The sequence below is a fragment of the Magallana gigas genome, chromosome 8 (assembly GCF_963853765.1).
Source record: "Magallana gigas chromosome 8, xbMagGiga1.1, whole genome shotgun sequence".
Classification (NCBI taxonomy): Eukaryota; Metazoa; Mollusca; class Bivalvia; order Ostreida; family Ostreidae; genus Magallana; species Magallana gigas.
In genome coordinates this window covers 23,458,872-23,473,298 of record NC_088860.1, presented here as the reverse complement: position 1 = coordinate 23,473,298, position 14,427 = coordinate 23,458,872, and the positions used below count along the sequence as shown (strand labels likewise).

The 14,427-nt window shown below is 32.0% G+C and overlaps 2 protein-coding genes across 2 annotated transcripts; one reads left to right on the top strand and one right to left on the bottom strand.

Annotated features, from left to right (window-relative positions):
• Positions 1–1,630: 1,630 nt before the first annotated feature.
• On the bottom strand, positions 1,631–4,062 carry LOC109618055 (post-GPI attachment to proteins factor 4). The gene is made up of 2 exons (XM_034475017.2): positions 3,933–4,062; positions 1,631–2,961 (listed from the first exon to the last, which is right to left on the bottom strand). The coding sequence occupies exon 2, from the start codon at positions 2,933–2,935 to the stop codon at positions 1,724–1,726; it is 1,212 nt and encodes a 403-aa protein (XP_034330908.2). The 5' UTR covers positions 2,936–2,961; positions 3,933–4,062; the 3' UTR covers positions 1,631–1,723.
• A 125-nt stretch (positions 4,063–4,187) lies between these two features.
• On the top strand, positions 4,188–7,228 carry LOC105328995 (golgin subfamily A member 7). The gene is made up of 5 exons (XM_011430087.4): positions 4,188–4,305; positions 5,213–5,341; positions 5,649–5,801; positions 5,980–6,081; positions 6,853–7,228. The coding sequence occupies exons 1-5, from the start codon at positions 4,288–4,290 to the stop codon at positions 6,889–6,891; spliced, it is 441 nt and encodes a 146-aa protein (XP_011428389.3). The 5' UTR covers positions 4,188–4,287; the 3' UTR covers positions 6,892–7,228.
• Positions 7,229–14,427: the final 7,199 nt, after the last annotated feature.

Genomic DNA, 14,427 nt, shown 5'->3' with positions numbered 1-14,427 from the left:
CAATCCTAATTTAATAGATTTCAAGCCATATGTATAGGGAAAAAACAAAAGAAGAAAAATATCTGTTATGAAATAGACGGAATTAGGGTTCAACCTGAAAAGAAAGTAAAATTAGTTGGTGTTACCATAGATTTCGAACTTAAGTTTAGCTCTCACATATTACTTACTATTTATCATAGTTTCATAACGTCAAATTTTAACTTGTGTTCATTAGTTTGACATTTCTGTGGTAAGAGAGAAACGTAAAAAAAAATGGAGAAAAAATAAAGGAAAGGACATAGCGATTTGTCTACGACGATTACATTAATTCATATACTAGTAGTTAACTTCCTCAAAAATCAAAACTACCATGTCTTAAACTCCGGCGTTTCAGAACAATGGCAATAGAGTATTTTAAGATTTTTAAATAAACAAAGTCCTTCTTACCCACAAAATTTTATCCAAATTAAAGAAATGTCATATTCTTTTAGATATACAAATACAGCTGTTTTACCGATTGTAGGATCAACGACATATAGTCTAAAATCTTTTAGATTTGAAACTGCAAAATTCTGGATTTCTCTACCAGAGTCATTTCAAAATATTATTACTTTTAATAAATTCAAATCAAACATAAGTAGTTAGTATGGAAACTACTGTTAGAGCACTTGTCGCTTTTCTTTATAAAAGGTTTGAATTTAGTAGGTCTGAATTATTGAGGTGTTCATTGTCTTAGAGTATCCTTGCGGTATGTTTTTAGTTGTGTAATATTGATATTGAATATTTTATGTTGCAATTATATGTAATGGTATCATGTGGTCGGAAAATAGCTCCTCGGAGCTAATGTTTATTGTTGTAAAACAAACCCGACTTTAAAAAAATATTATATCTTAAGAAGTCAAAATATTTCAGCTTTGGGATAGGATATACATATATTTACATCCTTCAAATAGTTAACAATCTTTATTTTCCATATCGCCATTGATGTAGTCTGTAAATACCCTGCTAAAATCAAGAAACTGCACAACATAACCAAATGTGGAGCCGCTGTCAAATAAGTAACGTATAAGGCCTTTCCATCCTTTCCATCGTGTAACAAACTGTTCAAAAAATCGATGATTTGTCCACTTTATATCATCAATTTTAGGAAATATAATTATGTTTTGTTCCTTGTTGTTACTAATGTAGAAATGATTTTATCACCCGCATCATAGAAAACCCGTGACAATCTTGCATAAGCTTTCACGCCATATACCGGGTACATGTGCCAAATATATAACTGAAGTTTTCTCGTTCCCATAAATATTTATTATATACTGCACGAGTTATTATATACCTCATGAGTATATTATCAATCCACAAGGTAAAAAATATATTTTTTTGGTTTTGGAGATATTAATACCAATGTCAATATATGAAAACATTCCGTTGTAATGCATACGTAAACATTAATGCGATTGGTGAGATTTCCAGCGAAAAACAGTTAAGGAGCCAATCGAAAGAGAACAAAAAATAAGGCATGAAAACAATAAAAATTCAGTGAGTTTGTCTACGCCAGTAATTAAGACTTGGCCGAAAATTTCCAATGATGCATGACTGCCTATATGTCTAAATTAAATGTATTTTGTATGCAATATCAACAACAAAAATCATTGTTCAAATTAATACTTTTTTCATGAGAAAATATAATAATAATCAATTATGTTGGCAAGAAATAAATATATCTGAATTGAAGAACAAAGCTTTAAACAATGAATGGATCCAGAACTTGGTCTCTCAGAGAAGAATACATTCCAATATGTCTAAAGAGATTAGGCTGGATTAACAAAGCCTTTAAACCCGGATTCATCTCACGTAACTTGTCAATAGCCGTGTCTTTTCCAAACCCTCTTTTACATGTTACTGACTTTAAGTATGATGAGATGGTGTGAAAACCTGACTTTGTGTAAACAATGGCTGGCGTACAGCAAGAGGGAGCTGGTGTGATCTGGTAGAAGTATTTTGACAGCCTTCTGATTGCTGTAAAATTCTGTCTGCCAACAGCCAACACCAGAATGCAAGAGTACACAAAGAAGCCCAGCCATATGATTTTCCTGTGTTTTGCTTCGACTGGATGGATGATCAGATAAACTTTCACAAAACATGTAGTCAGAATCAATCCTAAACAAAATAATTCTGGTAACCGTTCCCTCTCTAAGCTGATGAAGCCCAAGAGGCGATCTGGATGATAAAGCTTGATAAATGTGATGTTTTGTTTAGGTGGATGTCCTCCACCTAGTCCTAATCTGTACAGATGATGATCAATAACTGTTATCATATCATCATTGGGTAATGCATCATCTTCCATTAGGAGAAGATTTGAAACATTCTGTTTGAACGTTTCCTCTCCACAGAAGGCATAGTCTTCCTTTTCCTTTTCGAGGGTCTGGTCAATGGATCTTTGAAATGGTAGTCTTGAGGATGAGTTCTGGAATCTGTTGAATGTTGGCACTTTGCGAGTCAAAGGTTCTAATTCATAGTAAGAGGATGGTTCATCATCAACATTACAAATAAATAAACTGTATGACAATTTCAAATGCTTTGCTTTGTGAAGGAGCTGAAGAGATTTCCCAACAACTTGTGTTAAGTACTTAGGTTCATATTGATCCAACATATGACGATTTCTTGATACGGTGATAATGGTAATTCCAACACTGATTTGACTTTCTTGCGTAAGTTTGCCCCTTCCATCATATTTGGCAAGAAAGGACTGAGCCTCAGCTATTCTCTGGTCATTCACATTCCTCATTAATTTCTGGGCTTGAGACTTTTCTTTGCGCCATAGTGTGTCAAACGCTGTGTATCTGTATCTCAGAGAAAGCAATGGCAGTCCAATAAAAAATGTCACTACAGTTATGAATACCAAATGTTTCACAAATTTGTATTTGAAAATTGTTCTGCACCATCTCAGCATCATACACAATCATGTAGGTTCTTTTAAACCTGAAAGAATTAAATCATGGTATTAAATATGTACATTTTCTATTTCTGATATTAACTTGTGTGACAAATTCATTTGCTTCTACAGTAATTTGACAAATAACATTAAATGCACGTTCTTCTGTATAACAGTTTTTTTCTTTATTTACTTCAATCTACAGTATACAAACAAGTTTGCATGGAGAAATTAATATAATGATGGATATGACAGCCCTGGATTAATGATCAAACCTAACCCCCTTGAATCTCAAAAGTTAAGAGCTAGCTCTACCACTTGACTTCTTTGGCACTGGTGTTCAAATAGGTCTGATCTTAAAATTTCTCCCCCTAAAATAATCCTTGCCCTTAAGATCAACATCCCTGGCCTGGGGGCCATAAAAGTTAGACGAGCTCACTTTCGATCTCAGTCTCACTTTTCCACTATATCTTCCTTTGATAAAAGTGAGACTTAGATCAAAAGTGAGCTCATCTAACTTTTATGGCCCCCAGGCCAGGTCCTGGGGCCATAAAGCTTAGATATGCCAGCCTTTGATCTTAGTCTCATTTTCAACTATTAGCATATATAGATTGTTTATGTAAAAATGACACTTAGATCAAAAGGTAGCTCATCGCCCCAGAACCAGGCTGGGAAGCAGAAGTAAACATATCATATCTGATGTTTGTTCCCTGCACCAAACTTTCATGTAACAGAATGGGAGACATAATTAATGACAGGTGCTCGACATAATAAGCTTGCCAGCTAGTATCAGCGCCAGCTACTATATTGCTCTGACTAGTGATCGTACTAGACTGACTGTCACATTTCTTGCTGTCAAAGGTTTCCCTTGACAGATGCCAATGTTGTCGGTGAATTGCAGATAATTCTTTATAAGATTTCGAATTTCCTCGAAACCAAGGGAAAAATCACAGTTATCATTCCTTCAAGGGAAATATTTAAAAATATTTGGAAACAAAGTGAGTTGTAACGCATTAACCTGTTATTTTTGGTCAGCAAACTTAATCTGTGTCAATCAAACAATGATTGCTTCATCTGCATCCTGTTTTACCCGATCCGGGAGTTAGCGTTTTCATTTTCACTTTTACCAACATGATTACACTTTTCACTTTCGGTTTCAGGGGTTTATTTCTCATAATTTTATATAAAAATTAAATGATTATATAAAATTGAAATTATTGTCTTTGTATAATAACTCTATAGTGGTAAATTATAAAAAATATTAATTCATAACGCCGATAATACATTCCGGAAATTTCTTCATTACTTTGTTTTCATTTTATTGTATCCGAAATTATTTACAAATGCCCGGATAATGCAAATAAATTTTCGACATGGCTGTACATCAACAGGTATTTCGATAATATAAATTTCTTTTATGAGACATAGACTGTTAAAATTGCATTTTAATGATGGCATGCTAACAGAAAAGGCCATGTTTCATTTTCTGTTCATTTCATCAACGGGGTTGGTCAGATCGAATCTTTAAAACTGATCATACGGAGGTTTTACAAAAAGAACGAAGATAGTGTTCATTGCAAAACTTATTTAGACGAGTACACATTAATTTAGATCAGGAGGTTCATGTAATAGGGTACAAGCAGGGATGTATATACTAACATGTTTAAAATTTAGATACTCATGTGGCATTGTACTGTAATTTATACATATGAATTCCATGACAGTTTTAGACTATTGTGAAAAATATTTGTATAAAATGATAGCTAAGAAAACGGGGGCGCGGCGTCAGAAGGTATTTCATATTGGGGCAGCAAATTTGAGCAAATAGGGGGAGGGGCGATCTGGATTTTACTTGAAATGAAGATATTCTGTGATGTGTCTAATATTCTGAATTTGATAAATTATCTTGGCATAATAATCCAACTAAACAAAACTAATCTTTCATTGCCACCATCATTTTATGTATTGGGCTTACGTAACACCAGAGCACATATGTAACAATATCAAAAAGTGGCAATTTTAAAACTTGGGACCTGCGGGCTAGTAGATCACAGTTATACTCACTGCGATACAGAGATAGGCATCCAATTTTGTTGACATTTTTAATTATTTTTTTCAAAATTTATTTGATTGCTAAACACAACTCTTTTCTACACGTGGTAACAAACAAGATAAATGACTTTCACAAGTGTTAAGGACTTTAAGAAAAGTACACTCTTTGAACTTTTGTGTAAAAAGTGTTCATTGACAATTATTCCTTTTAACTAGATTATATTTTGGATGTTTTATCTTTTGAAGGGTCAAAAAATGGATGACATGACAAGAATCCTCCCATCTAACTGTTCTAAGGTTTTCATACAAAGAGATTTCTCAGATGGAACTGCAGTGAAGTTTCAGACAAAATTTCCGGCAGAACTTGATGGAAAGGTAAAACTTAAGTACTGAATTTCAGTTTTAAAAGTCCCCCTGTGATGTCATATCGCTTATCATGTGTCCCCATATATAATACTACCAACTTGCTCCTTGTATCATACCTAAAAAAGGAAAAAAATAATCAACCAAACAAATTTTTTTTTAAAAGTAGGACTAAAGCTGTTTCAGTGAAATGCAGTCTGAAAAATGTTATTATGATTTTGTGTTAAGTGAGTAATATGTAATGAAATTCATTGACAAGTTAACCAGAAATTAATTGTTACTTAGTGAAAGAGCTATCTCATGTTTTTTTTTTTAACAGATTGAAACAAAAATATTTGAAAGTACGATCAATACCCTGAATACGATGTTTTGTGAGGCAGAGTCACTGAACAGCCGGAATTATTGTGAGAGCTGCTTTGCCTGTCTGACAGCATACCTCAGTTACCTGTGTTTTGACACACATTATGAAAAAGTAAGTGGACACATGTATTATACCTGTTTGAGCTCTCAAGCAATGTATACATGAAAAAATAATTTCATTTCTCAAAAAAAGTTATGGGACTGCACCAAGCTATATATAAAGATTAATTTCTACTTCAGATTTCATGTATTAAACTTAAAGATATGCGTATGATTGTGATTTTTCCTAGATATTGAAAAAGATCGGAAAGTACGTAGCCGAGCAGAACCAGACTGTGTATGTCCCTAGAGGTCTCATGTTGGTGGATCCAGTAGAGCGGGGACTGAGAACAGTAAGTGGGGAAAATTTAGGGCTCTACATATATAATCATCAAGATAAAAATTTGTCATTTTATATTGTATACAGGGAAATATTCACCCTAATTTTATTTTCACCCTTTTCGCCCTAGTTGTCAGCAGGCAAATTTAAGACTAGCAGGGTTGTCTCTAAGACCCGGGAGGCGGGGAATTCCCCCGCCTAAAGTGACGTAATTACCTGGCTATTATTGCATTTCAAACACAATCTAGCTATAAGCTAGACCTTCAGATCCCCTTCTACTTTTTTATTTCTCCCTTCTAGTTCAAGTTTTAGAGACAACCCTGAGACTAGGCATATTTCAGTGTCATAAAAAATTATTTCTCTTTGAACACACCTATGTCTGGGCGAATACAAGACAGGGTCAAACTGTTTGCAAGTGACGAAGGGCGAAAAATAATTAACCCATTCAATATCTAGCCATGCTTTTATCAAAATGAAAATATGTCATTCCTTTTCAATATCTAGCCATACTTTTATTTAAACTTACTTGAATACTATATAGAACAGGCTAATAGGAAAAGGGAATTTGATTTTCAAATGAAAGAGTAAGAGTGTTAATTCAAAACATGATATGTTCAAAGTGAGCTTTGTTATCTTTGATAATGCAATGTCAATTTTACTTACTTCCACAATATTTTCATATTTTTGGTTTTGATTTTGATTTTTTTATCACAGCCTCTAGAATTAATACTTTAAGTAATAGAAGCTGCACATTTCAATATGAAATTTTCTTATTTTTTTTCAGCTGGAAATTTGCATATTAAATGAATCAAATGGAAGATGATGATGATAATGTTGACGATGATGAACTTTTCAAGGAAGATGTGTAAACAAGTGAATCAGTTGCCCTGAAGTTCTTTCTTACTCTGGTACTAAATGTTGTGAACAGTGCGCTGTGTCAGCTATATTCTAGCCCTTGTTCATCACTCATCATATACAAAGACTACTCGTTGCAAGGTCATTTTATCACGATATGCTTCTGTTTTAGCTGTCATATATATACGCTTGTTTCCTTTTAAGAATGCCATAAAAGTTATAAAAGTGACCTCAAAAGCAGTGGACCATGATTTAGAAATGGCTTTGAACAGTATTTTTATTGTCTGCAACATTCCATCTTTTTAACTTGTAGGTTATTGGTTGTAAATTTCTTTGTAGTTTGACTCCATCATCTATGTAGTACTCTATCATTTGTTTGTTGATACACTTCCGTGAGACAGCTGGCTGCTCATCTAATTAAGAATATGTAATAACGTGAATTCAAGGAGGCTGGATGGTCAACTAATTCACCGTCAGATCAACCTTAAAATTTTTTATATGATTTTTTTAAGCTATAAATGTCTAGTATTGTTTAGTGAAGAAAAATTCCTAATATTTGAGTTTAATTTTTTTTTAATATTTTCTTTATTTTATCTTCATCCTAAAAAAGTCTGAACATGGCCACAGTCATCCAGCCTTTTTTCACATTTCTTATTTATTATCTTGCACAGAAACACCCTTAGTCAATTTTCCATGACTGAAATAGAAGGTTTTCTTTAAAGACATGAACACTGCAGTTCTGTTTTGTTTCTTCGCAGTGTAGAATATTTTGTAAATAAGAATATATTGTTGATTGAAAACATTTCTAATGTTAACGGCTCCTCTCATGTGCAATTTTGATGACATGACTTCATTATTGTTTTGTGCTATTGTATTGTAATATGCTTATCTAATGCATACAGTATTGAAAATTTCAAATACCCCAGCCTTGATTTTTTAAAAAAACCCACCCTGCTGCTCTATTTTCTTACACACTCTGTACTTTTTAATTATTGTGTGTCATTTTTGAAATTCAGAGGTTCATAATCATGTCACTAATTTGTCGAGCAATAGTTACTTTCCTGAAACTGACTCTGATTTTTCATGTCATAGAAACAAAAGAAAGTGTTAGTATGTCAATAGCAAGAAAAGGAGTTTGTTCTTAACACTCTTTTTGTCTCAGATTTAAAAAATCTATTGATCCAGTACGAATATAATCAATGTATGGGATTCTTCAAATAGATGTTGGCTTACATCATCATGTGTCTTCTGAGAAAGTGAAATAATTTAGCCTTCTAGATGCATGTTTGTAACACATCCATTTTTCGCTGTAAGAATTCTGCATATTCAATTCCTTGGCATAATGAACCATTTTGTAATGTAAATATTTATACTGTACATATATATCTGTTGATCAATCATTAAGTGCAATCTAAAAACAGGTCAGCTTATACTTAAAAAAAAATGTATTATGAACTGTGTGTATATTTAAATCAAGCAATTTTATTGATATCGCTTCAGAAAGTGTGATACTTTATGTCTCTCAAAACAACATTAATATTTGCGTAAGATTGAACACTGATATATAAAAAACTAGTCCCATTGCTCTCCGAAGAAAGATCGCTGCCTTGTATCTGTGTTTCAAAGGTCATACAATCATGTATAGTAGACTTTTCTTTGACATTTTTACTGTTGAAGTCATACTGTATCTGATGATATTTTTATTTTCACTTTTATCTAAAATTTACTTGTATCTAATGTCTTCAAGTAGATAAAAGTATAATTAAGGAAGTTTTGTTCACATGCAAAGAAGTTACCTTTTGTGACAATTTTGATGAAATGCACACTATTTCAACATGTTTTGTGGGGCAAAATATGACAGATATTGACAATGTAATATTTTCCCTTTTGAGAAAAATTATTAAAGGTCATTCATCCCCTTTTTTTTTTTTAGATAAAACTGACAAAAATTTTATGTTTGTAATACAACAAGTTACATGTAAGACTGTGGAAATCAAAGAGTGGCATTCATGATACTACAAGAGTTTTGTCCTCTTGCCATGAAGATTCTGCCGATTATCTGAAATTTAACGACTAAGATTTCAACAACATGCACTGCTTATATGATGGTAATCAAACAAGATCCGATAGGTTGACAAATGGGAGGGGGAAAAAAACCAACTGACTTCTAGCTGTCACTTTACATCATGATAGAGGACGATGATACGGTGTCATAATAATTAAAATCAAGAATAATAATCAGTATGATTGTATGTTACCATAAATTTATTTTCTGCCTTGATAGTGGTGGTTTTTATTTCCAAAACAAGAAAGCCAGTATAATGTAATTTATTGAAGTACATGTACATGTATTCGGTCTTTAAAAGTATATTGTAGAGAAAAAAATTGTTTTATCACAGTGCTTGTGTTGCTATTTATCCTACATGTACCATTCATGTGAATAAACTGTACATTGCTTATCGGCTTCACTATCTTCTTATCTTTAAAGTCAATTTAATGTTTACAATTTGTTGAAAATCTTGACTTCATATTATAACAGTGCCAGTGAAATCCCACAATTTGTATAAATGAGCACTGATAGGACCATGGAATCACTAAATGCTAGAAGGCTCCAATTTATTGTTTTAAGGGAAAGGAAACTAAAAATATAGGCCTAAAATAAAATTAAAACAATCTAATAAGTTACCTGTAAGTGTCCATTCTTAATAATTAATGGATAGATTTTTTCGGTCCATTGTTAAAGATAATGGACAAAAAAAAACACGGTAAAACTATTCCCTTACTGTATGGCTACAGGTATTAAATTTGTCATCAACAAAACGTATTTACTGACTGACACATTTGGAAATGACATTTGTGAATAGCGTGATCCGGAATGGAAACGCTGAAATGCAAGTAAAATTCCAATAAAATCGTATTTAACTACTCTGTTTTGTTGAATCAAAATTAATCATATTGATTGTAATTGTAATCAAAATCACGTCAGAACGTAGATATAAACAATCTTCACTGCACATCCTGACCAGGTCCTTCCAGGAAAAGGTCTTAAAATTGAGTTTTAACCTTGAACGCCCCTAGAAAAATTTCTGCATCCAAACCTGTTCATGGCTTTTTTTAACTTTGGTTGGCTTATTTATTCATTTTTATCAGAGGATGCCATTATTTATCACAGTATTCCCGCCCTTCATATCCCGATTATCACTAAGAGCAGTGTCGGCATTTGCAATTCTTTATTATTAAAATCCTTATAGTTTTTGTACCAAAAAAACCCCCGCATTCTCCAACAGAGAATCAGATGTTGGTATTGCTCAGTTAAAGATTGAAGGAATAAAAAATTTTTCAGCAAATAACCTTTTTTCAAAACTGTCCATCATTTCGCACATTTTCTATCGTACAAGTGTGTACAAGTATTTGGTATAATTGTAACACAAATCACAAGTGTGAAATATTTCCCCTCTTGAATCTAAGATCTATATGAAGATGGCAATAATTATATATTGATAAAAGCCATGCTGTGGTGAAGGTAGAAATTACCGTTTCAATGGCGTTTTACACAAAAACTCTAGGAATTCGTCATCGTTTTTGTATTGAAAAAACAAACAGACAGATTACTCTGATAGAGTTGTTCACGTTCTTTCATTTAATCAAATACAGATTATTAAAATTCATGTCAATATTGTGAAATGTGTCAACAAATATTAGACTTGTGTTACTAATAACGTTTTATTGATGTGCATGTAAATACATATTAAGATAAAATTGAATTTCTCAAATTTGTTGCTGTATAAAATAGCTGTAATAAAATTTGATATCATTTTCACATGTATGATTCCTATCACATGTCTGAAAATGTTATTCGGAGTTCATCAAAGGACATTAAACTTAAAACCTGAAGCATTCACCTACAGACAAGAACCTATATATATCCACGCATTTTTTTCAATGAATTTTTATCAACCTAATCCTGATAAAGATCGATTGATTATCTTTTAAAATATATGACAGATTTCAAAACTGTTCATTCTGAACACTGTATACATGGTTAATTTCGCCCCGTTTTATTTTCGTTCACCTACACTTGCAAACGGCTTCGCCCAGTCTTGAATTCGCCCAAATACAGTAGTTTTATAAGGTATATATAAGAAATATTTTTATTTGAGACATTGAAATTCGCCCAATGACAAGGGGGGCGAATATTTCCCTGCATATAGTACGCATTACTCTGAGCACGTCTACGTTTTTTTTTAAACTATTGTGTGTGACCAAAGCCCGAAGAGGGCTTTGTGAAAGATTTGATCACACCCAACCGTATTTGGTCACCTCATAATATTCAAAAAATGATTCCTTATTACTTATATTCATATAGTTTTCAGCAATTCTGCAATTTGATATTAAAAAATCATAAAACTCATGATTACTTATTTTCTTAAATAATGCTACGTTAATTGAAGTTATGGCAGGTAATGGGTAAAATAATTCATATGAAACTCATAAAGTAAATGAGTGGGTTTTTTTTAATTTTACATCAATTTTTAAAACAATTATTGAAAATGTGGAAAGTTTTTGGTTCAATTTGATTTTTTTTCACCGAACTTAATTGAATGCCATGAAAGCAGCTGATGTTTTAGTAATACATTTTTTTGTAAACCGTATTGGAATGTTCAACATACAAATGCAAAAAAAAGTTGTATCAATAAAAAGTTGGGGTTTAACAATTTTCAAGAAAGCCGAGTAAACAAAAGAAGCTTGCCCTGAAGTTCCTTTTATTCTGATGATTTATGCCTGCTATTACTCATGTAAGTTCGTATGTTACAATTAATATACATGTATGCCCTGTATATAACTCAAAAGATTTATACATGACTACACATTTCATCGTATATTTTTTTTTTTTTGCATCAACGTATCGGGACGCTAAGAAATATGGCCTCATGGGATTCCTTTGATATCAATAGATATAACAAGATGCACTTTGGTTCACCTTACAGTATTATACATTATTCAACCCATTGCCATAGCAACAACCATGAGTACTGAATTGAGTAATATAAATGTAACTGGTTGTTCGTGACCAGAGAAGACCCCAACTCTTTCACGTTGTTCCTTAAAGAGGTCTAGATGGTCACCTCCATAATTAGACTTTATATGTCTCCTTCAGAAGAAGAGCTCTTTATAAAGAATTATAGGAATTTGAAACATTCAAACTTTAAGGTGGATTGTACCTCTGATAAGAGAGATAACTTCTGTAGAAAATAATTCCCTTTGTTTCTGTTAACTCACAATTATTGAGGCACGTAACAACAAGGAAGGTGGTGCTGGGTCCCAATTTATGTTGGAAGGCGATACACTTATTTAAATTCAAATATAGAAAAAGAAAATTTCTTAATATAATAGTTTATCGTTGTAGCTTAACAAATCATTTTTTAAAAAGACAGATCTTATGGTTAATTTTGTTGACCATCCAGTCTCCTTAAAATGCATGTTACTTCAATATTTGTATTTTGTTGAAAATAAATTTAAAACAAAATAAAACAAATCTTTTTGTAAGTCCGCATAATTTTATTCTTAACAAAAATTAAAATGTCTTTATTTAGAAGAAAGAATCCATAAGTTTGGGAGCACAAATTTACATTTGTAACACAAGTTCAATTAATTGTTTTAAAAGCTTTGTTGTGTATAATACATCATGAAATTCAAAAATTTAAACATAAAACAGGAATGAATAATTGAGTCCCAACATGATGAATTGTTTTCTGAATATCACAACATTCTACGTTCTATAAACATACATAAAAACTGTAAAATATATTACAAAGGTACATAAGTTTATATGTAAACATTTTAGTGATAGAATATACATGTACTAGTATAATACTATAGTAGGACTATAGAAAAATGCAACCATATATATATATATATATATATATATATATATATATATATATATATATATATATATATATATATATATATATATATATATAGTTTTATGAGTGACTCATCATAGACTATAGATTTCAAACTTAAAAGACATGCAAAGATATTACAGACTGTAAAATACAATATACTCAGTTAAAACAAAGTTAGGGGACGTGGGTCATAACCTTTACAAAATTGAAAAAAATACATTATTCTTGACATTATGCTTGTATACAAATGATCAACAGATTACGGCTTATAACATATAAATAGTGCCTGTTTGGGAGGGTAACAGTTGAAATTGACACCCCGAGAAAACCATTGTCAACCGACGCGAATGGTTTCCGAGGGGTGTAAATTTCAACTGTTATCCTCCCAAACAGGCACTATTTATTTTGTTATACTGAATGTCTTAATTTTAAAGAAAACATCACTGCTTTAAGATAGGAATAACGTGAATTCTAAGGCGAACCGTACGCGCATGATTACCGCGCATGTAACAATTCGTAATGTTACCCGTTGCTAAGTGCGTTGCTAACGCTGAGGGTAATAGAACAGATTATGAACTGCGTCTAAACCAATCAGATTTCAGTATTTAACATGAAAGTATAACAACTTTATGTCTCTCAAAACAACATTAATATTTGCGTAAGATTGAACACTGATAGATAAATAACTAGTCCCATTGCTCTCTGAAGAAAAATTGCTGCCTTGTATCTGTGTTTCAAAGGTCATACAATCATGTACAGTAGACTGTTCTTTGACATTTTTACTGTTGAAGTCATACTGTATCTGATGATATTTTTATTTTCACTTCTAAAATTTACTTGTATCTAATGTTACCAAGTAGATAAAAGTATAATTAAGGAAGTTATGTTCACTTGCAAAGAAGTTACCCTCTGTGACAATTTTGAATAAAATGCACACTATTTGAACATGTTTTGGGGGGCAAAATATGACAGATATTGACAATGTAATGTTTTCCTTTTGAGAAAAGTTATCATTAGGTCATTGATCCCATTTTTTTTTAGATAAAACCGACATAAATTTTATGTTTGTAATACAACAAGTAAGACTGTGGAAATCAAAGAGTGGCATTCATGATACTACAAGAGTTTTGTCCTCTTGCCATGAAGATTCTTCCCATTAACTGAAATTTAAAGACTAAGTGATTCCAACAACATTCACTGCTTACGTGGTGGTAATAATCAAACAAGATCCGATAAGTTGACAAATGGGAGGGAAAAAACAACAACTGACTTCTAGCTGCAACTTAACATCATGTCAGAGAACGATGATACAGTGTCATATTAAAACCAAGAATAAGAATCAATATGATTGTATGTTACCATAAATTTATTATCTGCCTTGATAGTGGTGTTTATTTATTTCCAAAACAAAAAAGGCAGTATAGTGTAATTTATTGAAGTACATATACATGTATTCGGTTTTTAAAAGTATATTGTAGAGAAAAAAAAATTATGTTTTATCACAGTGCTTGTGTTGCTATTTATCCTACATGTACCATTCATGTAAATAAACTGTACATTGCTTATCGGCTTCACTATCTTCTTATCTTTAAAGT

Excerpts from the sequence above, each read along its gene's own strand:
- LOC109618055 (XM_034475017.2), bottom strand. The coding sequence starts at position 2,935 with ATGATGCTGAGATGGTGCAGAACAATTTTCAAATACAAATTTGTGAAA.
- LOC105328995 (XM_011430087.4), top strand. Across the intron at positions 5,342-5,648 it reads CGGCAGAACTTGATGGAAAG|ATTGAAACAAAAATATTTGA; the intron begins GTAAAACTTAAG and ends TTTTTTTAACAG. Across the intron at positions 6,082-6,852 it reads TAGAGCGGGGACTGAGAACA|CTGGAAATTTGCATATTAAA; the intron begins GTAAGTGGGGAA and ends ATTTTTTTTCAG.